Source organism: Gracilinanus agilis, chromosome 4, assembly GCF_016433145.1.
Source record: "Gracilinanus agilis isolate LMUSP501 chromosome 4, AgileGrace, whole genome shotgun sequence".
Classification (NCBI taxonomy): Eukaryota; Metazoa; Chordata; class Mammalia; order Didelphimorphia; family Didelphidae; genus Gracilinanus; species Gracilinanus agilis.
In genome coordinates, this window is record NC_058133.1 from 494,355,761 (window position 1) to 494,369,438 (window position 13,678).

Here is a 13,678-nt window from a genome sequence, read left to right on the forward strand (position 1 = left end):
TAGACAATTAGGTTACTGGAATAGTCCAAAAGCAAAATGATGAGGGTAGGAAATAGGGTGCAAGCCAAGTGCCTAGAGAAGGAACTGGATAGGAGACAATTGGGGATGAAGAAATAGCAAGATGAGAGAAATGCAAAAGAAGGTGAGTTTGGGAAAGGGGGCAGAGTGAGATAATCATTGTGGAGACAAGGGGAAGGGAGAGAAAGGTATGTTATAGAGGCAGAAGGGATAGGATTTAGCATTGAGGATGACAGGGGATGTAAGATAATTTATACTATACTTTAAATTCCTAAAGAATAAGGACTAAATCTATTTTCTAGATCCAAATCCAATTAAGCTGGCCTATCTGCTTTGTTGTTCAGTCATATCCAACTCCTCATGACCCCAATTGGGGTTTTCTTGGCAGAGATGCTGGAGCAGTTTGCCATTTCTTTCTCCAGCTCATTTGACAGATGAGGAAACTGAAGCAAACAGGGTTAAATGACTTGCCCTGAGCCACACTGCAAGTAAGTGGCTGGGGCTGAATTGGAATGCAGGGCTTTCCAGAGCCCAGGCCCAGCAATCTGCTGTGTAAATAGAATTAGCTCAAGCCCATTCATAGTTAACACTCTAGCCACCAGAGATGATGTCATCCCCACCTCCCTTAGTCGGGAGGGGAGATTAGTTACCCACACGTGACAATAAGTAACAAATCAAGAACAAGGGACTGCCCTTTTGGGCAGTCTAAATCAGTGTAGAGGCTGCCATCTGTCCACTTGAATTAGAGGTGGACCCACACCTCTATGTTGGTTACTTCCTGTTGGGGCAGTTCCCACTTTGAACTTGGTGCTGAAGGATCTCCACTGAGACCTCAGGCTGCTTCCACTCTGAATGGTCACATGGGTAAGTTAGGCTGACTTCCTTGGCCTACCTTGGCGTTTCCAGACTCTCTACCTTAAGTAGGCTTCTTGCCTCTCTGATTGCTAAGGCCTTGCCGCTTGTAGCCTAGTTTAATTATCTTTTCAATCCTCTCGGCCCGGCGTCAGGTAGGCCCAGGCTAGCCTCTCCCTCTCTCTATTTCCCTACCTTCTACCTTCCTAATTGTAAATAAACTACCTTAAACCTGATCCTGACTTGGGTCTATTTTAATTATGGAATCAATCTGAATTATTGATTCCTGGCGGCCACACCTTAATATATATATATATATACCTAAAATCTCCCTCTTACCCTGTGCACTATGTCTCCCCCTAGCTGCATTGTTTGCTACTGTTCTATAGCTACACTATTCTATCTCCTCCCTCTGAGTGAATCTGCATAGGCAGTCAGGCATAGTCTCCCCAAGCCTCTCAGCCTAATTCAGTATTTAACTCAAAGGCCACATTCTTCAAAAGGCAGTCTTTTCGGATTTCCTCAGTTGTTAATGACTGCTCAAAATCTTTTCCTAGAAATCTTATTTTTATTTCTCTCTGAATAAGCCGTATTCCCTTAAGAGGAACAGAAGTTCCTCAAGGGCAAGGACTAACTCACAGTACCTAGTGAACAGTTGGCTGTTGTTTGTCCTTCATACTCAAAGAGGTCTAAAATGACATCACTGTTTTGGGGTCAACATACAGTGTGTCCAACCTTAGCTGATCAGACCACAAGCTCGGAAGGCTCTGCCACAGTCTGGGAACAAAGAGCCCATATTGATCAATAGATAGATTAGCCCATGTTGATTTATTTCGTCAACATTTTAGTATTATCTCTGATCATAAGCAAACTCCAACTTTCCTCCCAAAAGCCTGTGTAAGAAGGTAAGTCTTTATCTATTTCCAAAGAGAAGACTAAATAAAAATGTAAAGTTCTGATCCCTTTGGCTCATAGTAATGTTCTAGGATTGCTAAACTGAGTAACTTGGAAAATCTCAGCATAAAGGGACTTCTCAATGAGCCACAAAATAACAGGCTCATATTCTGAAAGCCCTTTTATCAACTACTGGTTTCTCTTCATATGCACTAGTCACAAATACTGTCAGTTTCCAAGGTCCAAAGCCAGTCACATAGCCAGTCAACAACCACTGCCATAGGAAGCTTGTAAAGGAATTATCATCAAATGCTCTTAATTTAGACTCAAATTTACTAACCAAAATTCTACAGAATTGTCCCAGTATAGAAATGAAAGCAACCTATAAACATCTGGCTAGGTATCCAACCAAAAAAGCATTTGTAATCTCCATTCACTTAAAACACTGCCTTAGAATCTATACTGAGTATTGGTTCCAAAGCAGTAAGGGCTAGACAACAAGGGATTAAGAAATTTACCCAGGGTCACATAGCTAGGAAGTATCTGAGGTCAAATTTAAACTCAAGACTCATCATCTCCAGGCTTGGCTCTATTCACAGAGCTACATAGGTACCCCTACTCATTTTAATGGGAGAAAATGATTTTAGTTAGCTTTAACCAAAAAACTTTTTTAAAAAGCTTTAAGAGATCTAAGTTTCCTGATAACTTCAGCCTAAAAGACCACTAAGTTAATTCTAAGCAAACAGTATGGATTTGGATAGTCAATGACAGACACCATATATCATGCAAAGTAAACTTGCAAGTGACTGATGTTTAAACAAACAAGACAGAATCACATAGTACGGGAGAAAGAGAAGTAGATAAAAGAGAATCAAGAGACCAGGATTTATAAAAATGTATCACAATGCTGATCCAACCATCCTGGTGGCTTTGGAACTAAACCCAAAGGGCATGAAACTGCACATCCTTTGATCCTATAATACCACTATTGGGTCTATATCCCAAAGAATTAAAAAAAAAAGAAAAGGACCTAACTGTATAAAAATATTTATTGCTCCTTTTTGTAGTGGCAAAGAATTGAAATGAAGCAATGTCCCTCGGGGAATGGCTAAACAGATTATGGTATATGATGGTGATGGAATTTCAGAAAGAGATGGAAAGACCTACATGAACTGATGCAGAGTGAAATAAGCAAAACCAGGAAAACACTGTACACAGTAACAGCAATATTGTAGGAATGATCACAACTGTGATACTTAGCTACTCTCAGCAATACAGTGATCCAGGACAATTCTGAGGGACTTGTGATGATACTATCTACCTCAAGAGAAAGAACTGCTGGAGTCGGAATGCAGATCAAAGCATACTGCCTTCCATATTAGTTTTTTTGGGGGTTCTTATTTTATGAGTATTCTCTAGCAAAAATAAACAATATGGAAGTATGTTTTGCATGATAATACATATATAATCCAGATTAAATTGCTTACCATCTCCAGGAGAAGATGGGGAAGAAAATGACAATTTGGATCTCATAACTTCAGAAAACATATGCTGAAAATTATTATTGCATGTAATTGGGAAAACAAAATATCTTAAAAAAAAAAAAAGAAAGAATATGTATTACAATGATTCCCCAGATGCAGATTACAGCTGCCAGATCTAGCACCCTGAACACCATGTGTTCAGCAACCATCCACATTGAATGATGCTGCCTGCAACACTGCCTTCCTGAAATCTTAGGACAGCTTTTCTACTCTCCCTTAGCTAAACACAGGGATGGTCAGAGGAGGAACTCACTACCATTTGCTATTCCTCTGGCTGCCTATACTCTCCCTGGAGTCCACCTCTCCTGAGGCCTCATCCCTTCTAAGCCTGTTCTTCACCCTTGGCCAAGAGAGACAATTCCTCCATCCCTTAGAGTATTTTTCTCCCTTCCCAATCTTAACTCCAGTTACCGATTCAACAGCATGACTCTACTCTCCCCTGGAGTCACTTATCCCCATTGTCCTATCAGCACTCATTCTTGTCAAGTCTCAGCTCTGTCTTACTTCCACCATCTGCCTCCTTTTGTGGCCACTCAACATACTGCTGAATGAAACCCAGAGTCTTATAACCATGATGACTGGGGTACTATACAACTGCCTTCACTGCAGCAAGGTGATCCTTTTTATTCCTCTCCAATTATCTCCAATCTCATTCACAGAAGGTGTTCTAAACTTCTTCCCTGCTTAGGCCTTTAACTCTGTTTCCCTCCTCTCTTTCTGCAGAGAACTTTACTGAGAAAAATTCAAGCCATTTATTATGAATTCCATCTTCTCTCTGCATTCCCTACTATCTCTTCCTTTCCACTAGTCTCTTATATATATAGGCTCCCTTTTCCTTGCAAGGCCAAAGATGGGAGGCCAGAGTTCCTTACTAGAAAGCCAGAAGAACTCAGGACGGAGCTATTCTCCTCCCCCTCTCCATGCTCCTGAGGATATTCCTCACTTCCCCCACCCCTCTGCCTAGCAGCCCAATGGGAATGCTTCCTCCTTCTCCTGGGGTAAGGGGGGGAGGTGTTGGGGTGTTGAGATACTATGTCTGGGGGATGGGATGGGACAGGGCCTGGCATTCCATCTCTAAAAGGTTCACCATCACTGTCCTAGAGGAAAACATGATCCTCTAACTCTGCCGTAACAGTCATCCCCTGCTGCTTAAGGTTATGTGGGAAAGTGACTTGTCTGAGGCCACATAGCCAGTGTGGATCAGAAATAAGAGCTTAGTTCATTATTTAAGGCCAAAAGGAACTGGGGGGAGGGGGGAGCCAGGTGCCTGGCAGCAGAGTAGCTCAGTGGATAGAAATCCAGGCCTAGCCTAGAGACAGGAGGTCCTGCATTCAAATCTGGCCTCAGACACTTCCTAGCTGTGTGACCCTAGGCAAGTCACTTAACCCCCAATGCCAGCCCTTACCACTCTTCTGCCTGAGAACTAATACATAGCATGATTTTAAAACAGAAAGTAAGGATTAAAAAAAGAAAAATAAAAAAGGAACATCACAAGTTCTTTCTAGTTTAACCTCTTATTTTACAGATGTAGAAACTGAATGCAGAAAAGGTAAATGAATTATATAAGGACACAAAGGCAGCAAGTGGAAAAGCAAGAACTTGTACCAAAGTCAAGATCATCGATCCACTCTCCCTCATGGACTCATGATTTTTTTTAAATCCTTCAATTTACAGCATAGAATATCCTTGTCACAAAAACCCATCTGAGTCCTTCTTTCCTAGGAACCTCTCTAGTAAATTTTCTTGCCATGCTAAAAAAATTCCTTTTCAAAATGATATACTGAATGATGTCTGGTCTTTGTTAACCACAGGAAAATAGCACATAGATAGAATAATATTTACAAAGACAGTAGGCAAAATGATCTTTTATTTCATTTTTAAAAATTGAATTAGATGTAATTGAAACAACTTTTCAATCACTAAATTAAGAAATCTAGGCACTTGCAGGAATATGTTCTAGAAGTCAGTCAGTCATCCATTAATATTGGGTGCTTACTATGTGACAGGATTCAAGCACTGGAGATACAAATGAGAAAAATAGTCAGTCCCTGCCCTCCAGGTGCTCACAATCTTAACAGGGAAGGACAACATAAAAGGGGGGGGGCACACACTAGGGGGTACATGCAGTGATAATGAGAATTCAAGCAAAGTAGGTATTGTTCAGCACCCCAGTCAAAGGGGAGAGTCAAGTGAGAGTGCCAAGGAGGTGCTATCAAAGCTGAATCACTCTTCAAGATTATAAAATCTTCGTAGGTGCCAGTCACAATGAATACTGTATTTCACTAACAATCTCCATTCAGTGAACATTTATTAGGCACCTACTATGTGTTATCCACAGTGCTAGATACTGGAGATACAAAGAAAAAAACAGAAGAGCCCCTGCTCTCAAAGAGCTTATTTTGGGGAGGCAGGGATCAACAAAAGAAAAATAGAGAAGTAGATATGCTACAATATATACAAATATGTGTATATATGTGTATACATACATTTATTCAAAATATATATAAGCTAAATATTTTGTTTTAAAAAATAAATTGGAGGGGCAGCTGGGTAGCTCAGTGGATTGAGTCAGGCCTAGAGACTGGAGGTCCCAGGTTCAAAGCAGGCCTCAGACACTTCCCAGCAGTGTGACTCTGGGCAAGTCACTTGACCCCCATTACCCACACTTACCACTCTTCCACCAAGAAGCCAATACAAAGAAGTTAAGGGCTTAAAAATAAATAAATGAATGAATGAATAAACAAAACAAACAAACGAATGAATGAATAAATAAATTGGTGCCTTCTGGCAAGCACCAGGCAATTGAACTAAGAGTATTGCCCTGGAGATAAAACTTAAAGAAAGTAAGGAATTCTACAAGGTGGAAGGAAGGAATGCCTTTTAAGCCTGGAGACCAGACTTTGCACACAGTCTTACTTTAAATTACTCTTGCTTTACTTGAAGAGATTTATGCATAGATAGTATTAATGTAAGACAATCCATGGATCAGAAGGACAGTTCCAGACAAGCCCTCTCCCCAAGTCAGAGGACTTTTTCTTAAGGAAGGCTTTCTGGAGAGAAGTGTTGGCATTGAGCTGAGCTGAGAGCCTTGAAGCAGAGAGATCATGAAGTTAGTAAAGCTGGTAAAGTTGCACATTCCAGACTGAGAGAAGGCTTGTGTCCATGCAGGAGTGGGAGATAACAGCCTGCTGAGCACTAGGAACAGCAGGAAGTCCAGTTTAATAATGGAAGAAGTGGTAATGAAAAGTACTGAATTTAATGGATCATAGGACTAAAGAACTGGAAAGGAAATTGGAAGTCATCTAGTCAATCTGCCTTCAAGCTTTTAAGGTTTATTGAAGACTTTTGTTTAAAAAAGATATAATAAATCATTTCCAGATACAGGTTACACACAGACAGACACAAAGACACAGACACACACAACCCTGTCAGTATCTACCAGAACTCAGCACGGATAGCCCTGATCTTCCTTGTACACTAAGGGTCAGGGCCTTATTTACTCCCAGATCCTTTGAAATCAATGGTGATTACAAGCATTTTAATCTGAGTTAGGCATGCCTAAAGCACTCTTCACTTGTGAACCTGTCATCCTTGTACCTATTATCTTATGGTTTTGCTGTAGTCACTGCATCACTTCAAAATCAGCCCATATTTTTCTAACTCCTCATTTCTCAAGGCCTAATAATATTTCAAACCATGCACGTATCAATGTGTTCAGTCATTCTCCACTCTTCTCTGCCAAAATCAGCATTTGCTTTTTCTTCCAGTTTTTTTGCTACACGTTCTGCTGTGAATATTTTGATATCTATAAGACTTTTTTGACTGAATTCCTTGAAGTACATACCATGTACCTGGCATGGATGATATAGCAAAACATAAGATCAAATACTTTTTCCCCATAATGTCAAACTTTTCCAGAATGTTTGGGCCCATTCTCGGTTCTACTACTTGTATATTAGCATTCCTGTATTCTTACTGCCCTCCAGCATTAATTTTATCACCTGGGCCAATTGGATGGGTACTGGTGAAGCTTCCACTATATTAATTTGCAAACAACCTGCACTTTAAAGATAAGAAAACTGGCTGAGATAATGATAAACAACATATCCAAGGTCATACTGTAATAGGGTCCAAATTCAAACTCAAGTTTTCTGTCTTCAAATCCAATGTCCATTCCACTCTCCACAACCTATTTATATACTTGGGTCCCCTAGTCTAGAGGGGACTGACACAGAGCAGGTAACTCAATTATAGGCTGAACCAGATAAAAATGTAACTGGGAAATAGTTAACAAAATAAATATAATAACTCTTAGGTAGCATTACCTTTTAGAACTAAGTCAATATTGAGGACAGGGATCCTTATATATGGATTTCTACTGGAGTTTGACAGCTCTGGTTATGATTTTTATTCAAAGTATAGGAAATGGGTAGGCATTCAATCCTAAACCTGTTTCCTCCTCTTTAAAAGGCAAGAAGAAATTCCTGTACTAATTCTCCTAGGAGAAAAGTAAGACTAAGATTACCAGAAAGGTCCTGTCCTGGGTCTTGAAATAAAAAAGATGTCCCACAGCTGTCAAACTTGGTCCATATAGGAAATTCATTTCAATCCTACAAGACTCATGAGCACTTAATAAATACTAACTGAATATGTATTTCTCCTGCTAGTAATGAAAAGGCAAGAGAGGCTACCAGTGACTTCTCCTTTTGATCCCAATATTAAAGGTATCACTTAATACTTTATTACTGCAAAGTCACGAGAACTAAGGATCACCAAAAATCCAGGAACAATGAGGGTGTTCTGAACCATTCAAAATCGATGTATTCTACTTTTATCAAGTACCAAATGGCCCAAATCTAGGCTAGTACATGGCTCTAAAAAGGAATTGCTCTAAAGATCCAGGGTGACAATTATTCAATTCTATATAATATTAGTTTATTCTGATTAACAATTCTTATTCTATTTACTGTATGTATTCATGGGGAAAAATGTGATAGGGTAGAAGAATATTGGGCTGAAGAGTCAGGAGGCCTGGATTCTAGTTCTAAGTGCCAGTAACTGGCTTATTTGTGGACTTATTTTCCCATCTGTAAAATACTTTACTTAAGATGTATTCTACAAATGGAAGAGATTTTTTAAATTAAATTAAAAAAACTAACTCAGGCCTCAAATGTCTGTATCTGTAAAGATTATCATTTTTACTTATAATAAAATTTGAAAGCAATAGGACTGCTATATTTTATATGGAGAAATGATAAACTATAAAGTGCAACTTCTACTTTTTTTAAAAACCCTTACCATCTGCCTTAGAATCAATATTGTGTATGGGTTCCAAGACATAAGAGTGGTAAGGGCTAGGGCAATGGGGATTAAGTGACTTGCCCAGGGTCACACAAGTGCTTAAGGTCAAATTTGAACCCAGGACCTCCCATCTCTAGACCTGGCTCTCAATCCACTGAGGCACCCAGCCAACCCTCAACTTCTACTTTCAATGGTAAAATTATGTTAGTTTGATATTTTTGAGTGATAATTCCCTAAAAGTCAAGTTCTGAAATGCAATGAACCCAAGAAATGAAACATTTATTCACAGCATTTCTTCATTATATCCAGGAGTCAATGTGTGGCATTAGGCTTTCTAAATCTAATAGTGCAAAAAATTTCAGCTATTATTACACCCCACAGTGGGAAGAGCACTGGCTTGTTGAGTTGGAGGTCAGGTTCTCCCAACCCACCTCTCACAGATGACCTCCTCCTGAGTTACTTGATCTCATCAATCAAAAAAAGGATTAAGTCAAACAGTCTCCAAGTTCCCTTTCAGCTATAGATCTGATGGTATGGAGACTCCAACCTTCTTCATGTTGGAGTCTAACATTAAAATTATAGAATTCCTTAGCTTTTTTCCCCCTCTAGTTTACATATCAAGAAACCAGGGTTACATAATACTGACATACATACATATATCTTACACATATATCTATATACACATGTTGTTCAGTCATTTCAGTCTATGACCCCCTTTGGGCTTTCCTTGGCAGAGATACTAGAGTAGACTGTCATTTCCTTCTCCAGTTCATTTGACAGCTGAGGAAACTGAGGCTGAAACTGAATTGAGTTTTCTAGGGACACACAGCTCAGTAAGAGAAGTCTTCCTGACTCTAGGCCCAGCAATCTGTCCACTGCTTCAACCTAGCTGCTCTCCTCTACCAATACATATGTATATTTTAAATTAATTTTTGCCAAAGTTACAGCTAGAACAAGTATTCACATTTCCACGTAATCACAGGTTTGGAGCTAGAAGGAACTCCCAGTCAAACTCTTCAATTTACAGATGAGGAAACTGAAGCACCCAAAAGTTAAATACCTACCCAGGGTCACACTGCTAATATCTGAGGTAGAATTGGAATTCATGACTTCCAGCCTCTAATTCTGAGATTCTTACCCTGGAGTCCATGCATAGATTTCAGAGAGTCTGTGAACTCAGATGGGGAGAAAATTACATTTTAATTGTGACTAACCTCTCCTGAAATGTAGTATCGCCTAAAATTATTTATAAACATTATCCTGAGTAAGGGGCCATCGACCAGACTGCTACAATATGCCACTTTGATGGGTAAATCAAAAAGAAATCCTTTCTCCAAGCTGGAATTCCCTTACATGGGTTTTTAAAGAAATCAGGCTCTCTGACTTTGCTGGTATCGGGAACACTGTCTCTCACTGCAGAGCAGCAATGCCTTAATTCTAGCTGCAGCTGCTCAGGGCAGGTAGCAGAGGTGACACTTGAAGCCCTTGTCAGGCCTCCCAGGCCAGCTCTTCTATCCATGCCACCACACTGCTCCCTGCTCACATCTAAGCAGACACAGACACCAGTTATGATCCCAGCTTCCTTCCAGGCTCTGCTCACCCTGAGCCTTCTACAGGAGGGCCTTTCCTGGTATCCCAAGCTGTTTCTACCTATCTCTACCTTCCACCCTCCGAAATTACTTTGTATTTCATTTGTTCTTATTGTTCTCTCCCCTATGATAAAATAGAAGTTCCTAGAGGACAAGAATGTTTCATTTTTGTGTTTTTATTACCAGGAACTGGTAGAAGAGATCTCACAGGGATATGGGTTTACAAACATTTTAAGTCCTGTTTGGTTAGTTCTGGTCCTCACTGCCATCAAGTCAAAAGGAGACACTGAGCAAATTCAGTGTTGTTAAACCATAAATACTATGTAAATCTGTCAAATAGACAATCATCATCACTATAATTATTCTTCACTTCATTAGGCCTTAGTTTCCTCATATAAGGGGGCTGGGCTAGATGATTTAAAATCTTTTCTAACCATGATGTCAAAGAATTGGACACCAAGGCCAAAAAGAATTTCATGGATCACACTTTCCCTTCCTATTACTTTGTTTGGGCAAGATATGGAGGGGATGACTAATCTAATACAAATTTTGCAATCCAAGACTATCCCATAGCACTGCAAAATTGTCAGACCTATAACAACTATATTCTCTCAAGAGGCAGATAGATTACTTGGTAGTGTTTTTATACAAAGTGATTTTAATACTACCCATTTTTGTCTCCTGTCGCTCCTCAGAAATAGCTTTAAATGACCTTTAGCTAAATTCTTATTTAGTGTCAAAGGGTAGCAATTGAACAGCACATGAATAGTTTCGATTCAATGTGCTGACCCTGTCATCTTAAGAAAAACTTTAATAACTGAAGATTCTATGATTCGTTCTATGCCCCCTAAAGAAAAGCTGGCTTTTACAGACCAATTATTTTGATTTTAAAAAATATATATGTTATCTTAGAAGCAGCTAGGTGGCTCAGGAGATAGAGGACCAGGCCTAGAGAAGGTCCTGAGTTCAAATCAGTACTCTTGACACTCCTAGCTGTGTGATTCTGAACAGTTCGTATAATTCCCAGTCCCTAGCCCTTATTGCTCATCTGCCTTTGAACCGATATACAGTATTGATTCTTTTTTTTTTTTTTTTTAATATTTTTAAACCCTTAACTTCTGTGTATTAGTTCCTTGGTGGAAGAGTGGTAAGGGTAGGCAATGGGGGTCAAGTGACTTGCCCAGGGTCACACAGCTGGGAAGTGTCTGAGGCCAGATTTGAACCTAGGACCTCCCAGTCTCTAGGCCTGGCTCTCAATCCACTGAGCTACCCAGCTTCCCCCTACAGTATTGATTCTAAGACAAAAGGTAAGAGTTAAAAAAAAAATAATCTTAAGAATCTTTCTAATCCCTACATCATGCTTATTCAACTTAGCATACCTAAAACCTGGGATCAAGAAGTTAAGCAACTCAGGCACATTAGTTAATGTAGGAGAAGGGAAAAGAACTTGAGTCTTCTTAAAAAATCTTAACCTCACTGGCAGCTAAGTAGCATAGTGGATAGACCACCAGGCCTGAAATTTAGAGGACCTGGGTTCAAATCTGACCCCAAGACACTTCCTGGCTGTGTGACCCTAAGTAAGTCACTTAACCCCATTTCCTAGCCCTTGCCCTTCTGTCATGAAGTTGTTACTCTACTCAGAGTCTAAGATTTAAAAAAATCTTACCCTTGCTCACCCTCATTCTCCAATTTTATTAGTGTAATAAAAGCTCTCACTTACTCTTCTATACTAGAAATACTCTTAATATTTTTGCTGGGTGACAATAACCTAATCAAATGACAAAAAATACAACTGGAAGTATGAAACAGATGTTTGTATGTATTTCTAAGGTTATTTCTACCTTGGCAAAACTCCACATTAATTACTGAGATAAGTAAAACTAGGTTCAAGCTCCTAAATTCTCCATACTAACTACAAATAAAAATTACACATCAAGTCACTGACTATCATACATGACCTTTAATAAATCTTTTTTTTTATTAATTTATAGAAAAGGCAGTTAGGTGGCTCAATAAATTGAAAATCAAGCTTCTGCCTTAAAACCAAGAAAGGGTTTAAAAAAAAGAAATGAAATTATTTATGACAACCTACATCATCTCTATGGCAAGTAAAAAAACCACATTCATCTCTTTCCTGGACCTAAACATTCCTCTCCCTACCAAAGGGTATGCTCATTCTTTAACCCATAGAACTTCATGTTTCCCATACATCTAATTCTGTAACCTTAGTTTCAGCCACAACAAACCTACATTCCAAAGTTTTCTGGATTTAGGGCAGAAGGGCCCTCAAAAGCCATTCAGTCCAATCCCATTATGGTAGATGAGGAACCCGAGGCTGGAGGCTGCCTAACGACAAGGGAACCCAAACTCAAAGCCCAGCCTCCTTCCACTGCCCCACATCCTTTCTCTCCCAGGGATACACCTTCACTTAGAAGTAGACCACTCCTCCAACATACGGTCATTCCTTTTCAATGCTCAATTTCTAGTAAGTACAAAATGAAAAATAAATGAAAAAAAAAAAAGGGCAAAAGCAAAGGCTGGCTAATTTCCTTTTAGACCTCGCACACCTTAGCCAATTCTACCAAAGAGTAACCTGCTCGGGAACCTTCTCCTGAGAAGTAGTTAATCTACTCCCGAGTCTGAGAAGCAGAACTCGAGACAAAGCCAGCGCCCAGAACGTCAGAATTCAGTTCTCTACGTGGCCCCTCTCGGGTACTCCAGACAGTCTGGGTGTCCAGCAGGTATGGGGAACGCCTGTGCTAGAGAGCACTGCTTAAACTAGTGTGGAGGTTAGGATCCACCCCAGATCCCAATGTCTGTGGCTAAGAGAAAGCTCAGGGGCCAGGAATCCCTGCAGGGACTCGGCCAGCTTCGGTTCCACCCTTACCACCCACACCTGGGCTCCTCCTCTCAAGTTGGCATCGTCTTCGCAATCCATCAGGAGAACTTGCTCACAATCTACGTAGGGAAAAGGAGGGGAGAGCCCCTGTCCCAGGGGTCCCTGCTGCTAGAAAGTCTCCCTCGACCCCTCCCTCCTGCCAAGACATCCGCGACTACAAGGAGACCAGGGGAGTGTTGTGGAGGGGCAAGGTCACGCTCGCGGGTGGGAGGCAGGTTCAGCCTCGCCCCGGCTTCTTCGGGCGTCCTCAGACAAGAAGAGCCCGGGATACCCGCGGCGCCCCGCACCCCCACCCCCGGCCTGGCGCCCCCTGCGGCGGCGCAGGGAGGGGCCGGACCACCTGTCCGGGTAGGGGGCCTCCTACGGCGCAGTCCAGCCGCCCCCTCCCCTCCCCCTCCAGGGGCCTCCTCCTCTCCTCCTTCTCCTCCTCTGCCAGCTCGGGCCGCATACCTGGACGAGAGAGCGGCGGAGCAGCGCACCCAGGCCCCCAAGTCGCACAGGGCCCACGCCTCGGGGTCCCGCTCCTTCTCGCGCTCCACGTGGTAGGCGTACAGAGAGAGCAGGATGCCGGCGGCGCACAC

At 41.1% G+C, this 13,678-nt stretch overlaps 1 protein-coding gene across 1 annotated transcript in view; it reads right to left on the reverse strand.

Moving 5' to 3' along the window:
• The window catches only part of VKORC1L1 (vitamin K epoxide reductase complex subunit 1 like 1), a 52,403-nt gene that overhangs the window by 29,982 nt on the left and 8,743 nt on the right, over nt 1–13,678 (reverse strand). The window contains exon 2 of the mRNA XM_044673033.1: nt 13,548–13,678. This exon is cut by the window's right edge and continues 3 nt beyond it. Within this exon, the coding sequence (XP_044528968.1) occupies nt 13,548–13,678 (131 nt within the window). The remainder of the gene's footprint in view (nt 1–13,547) is intronic.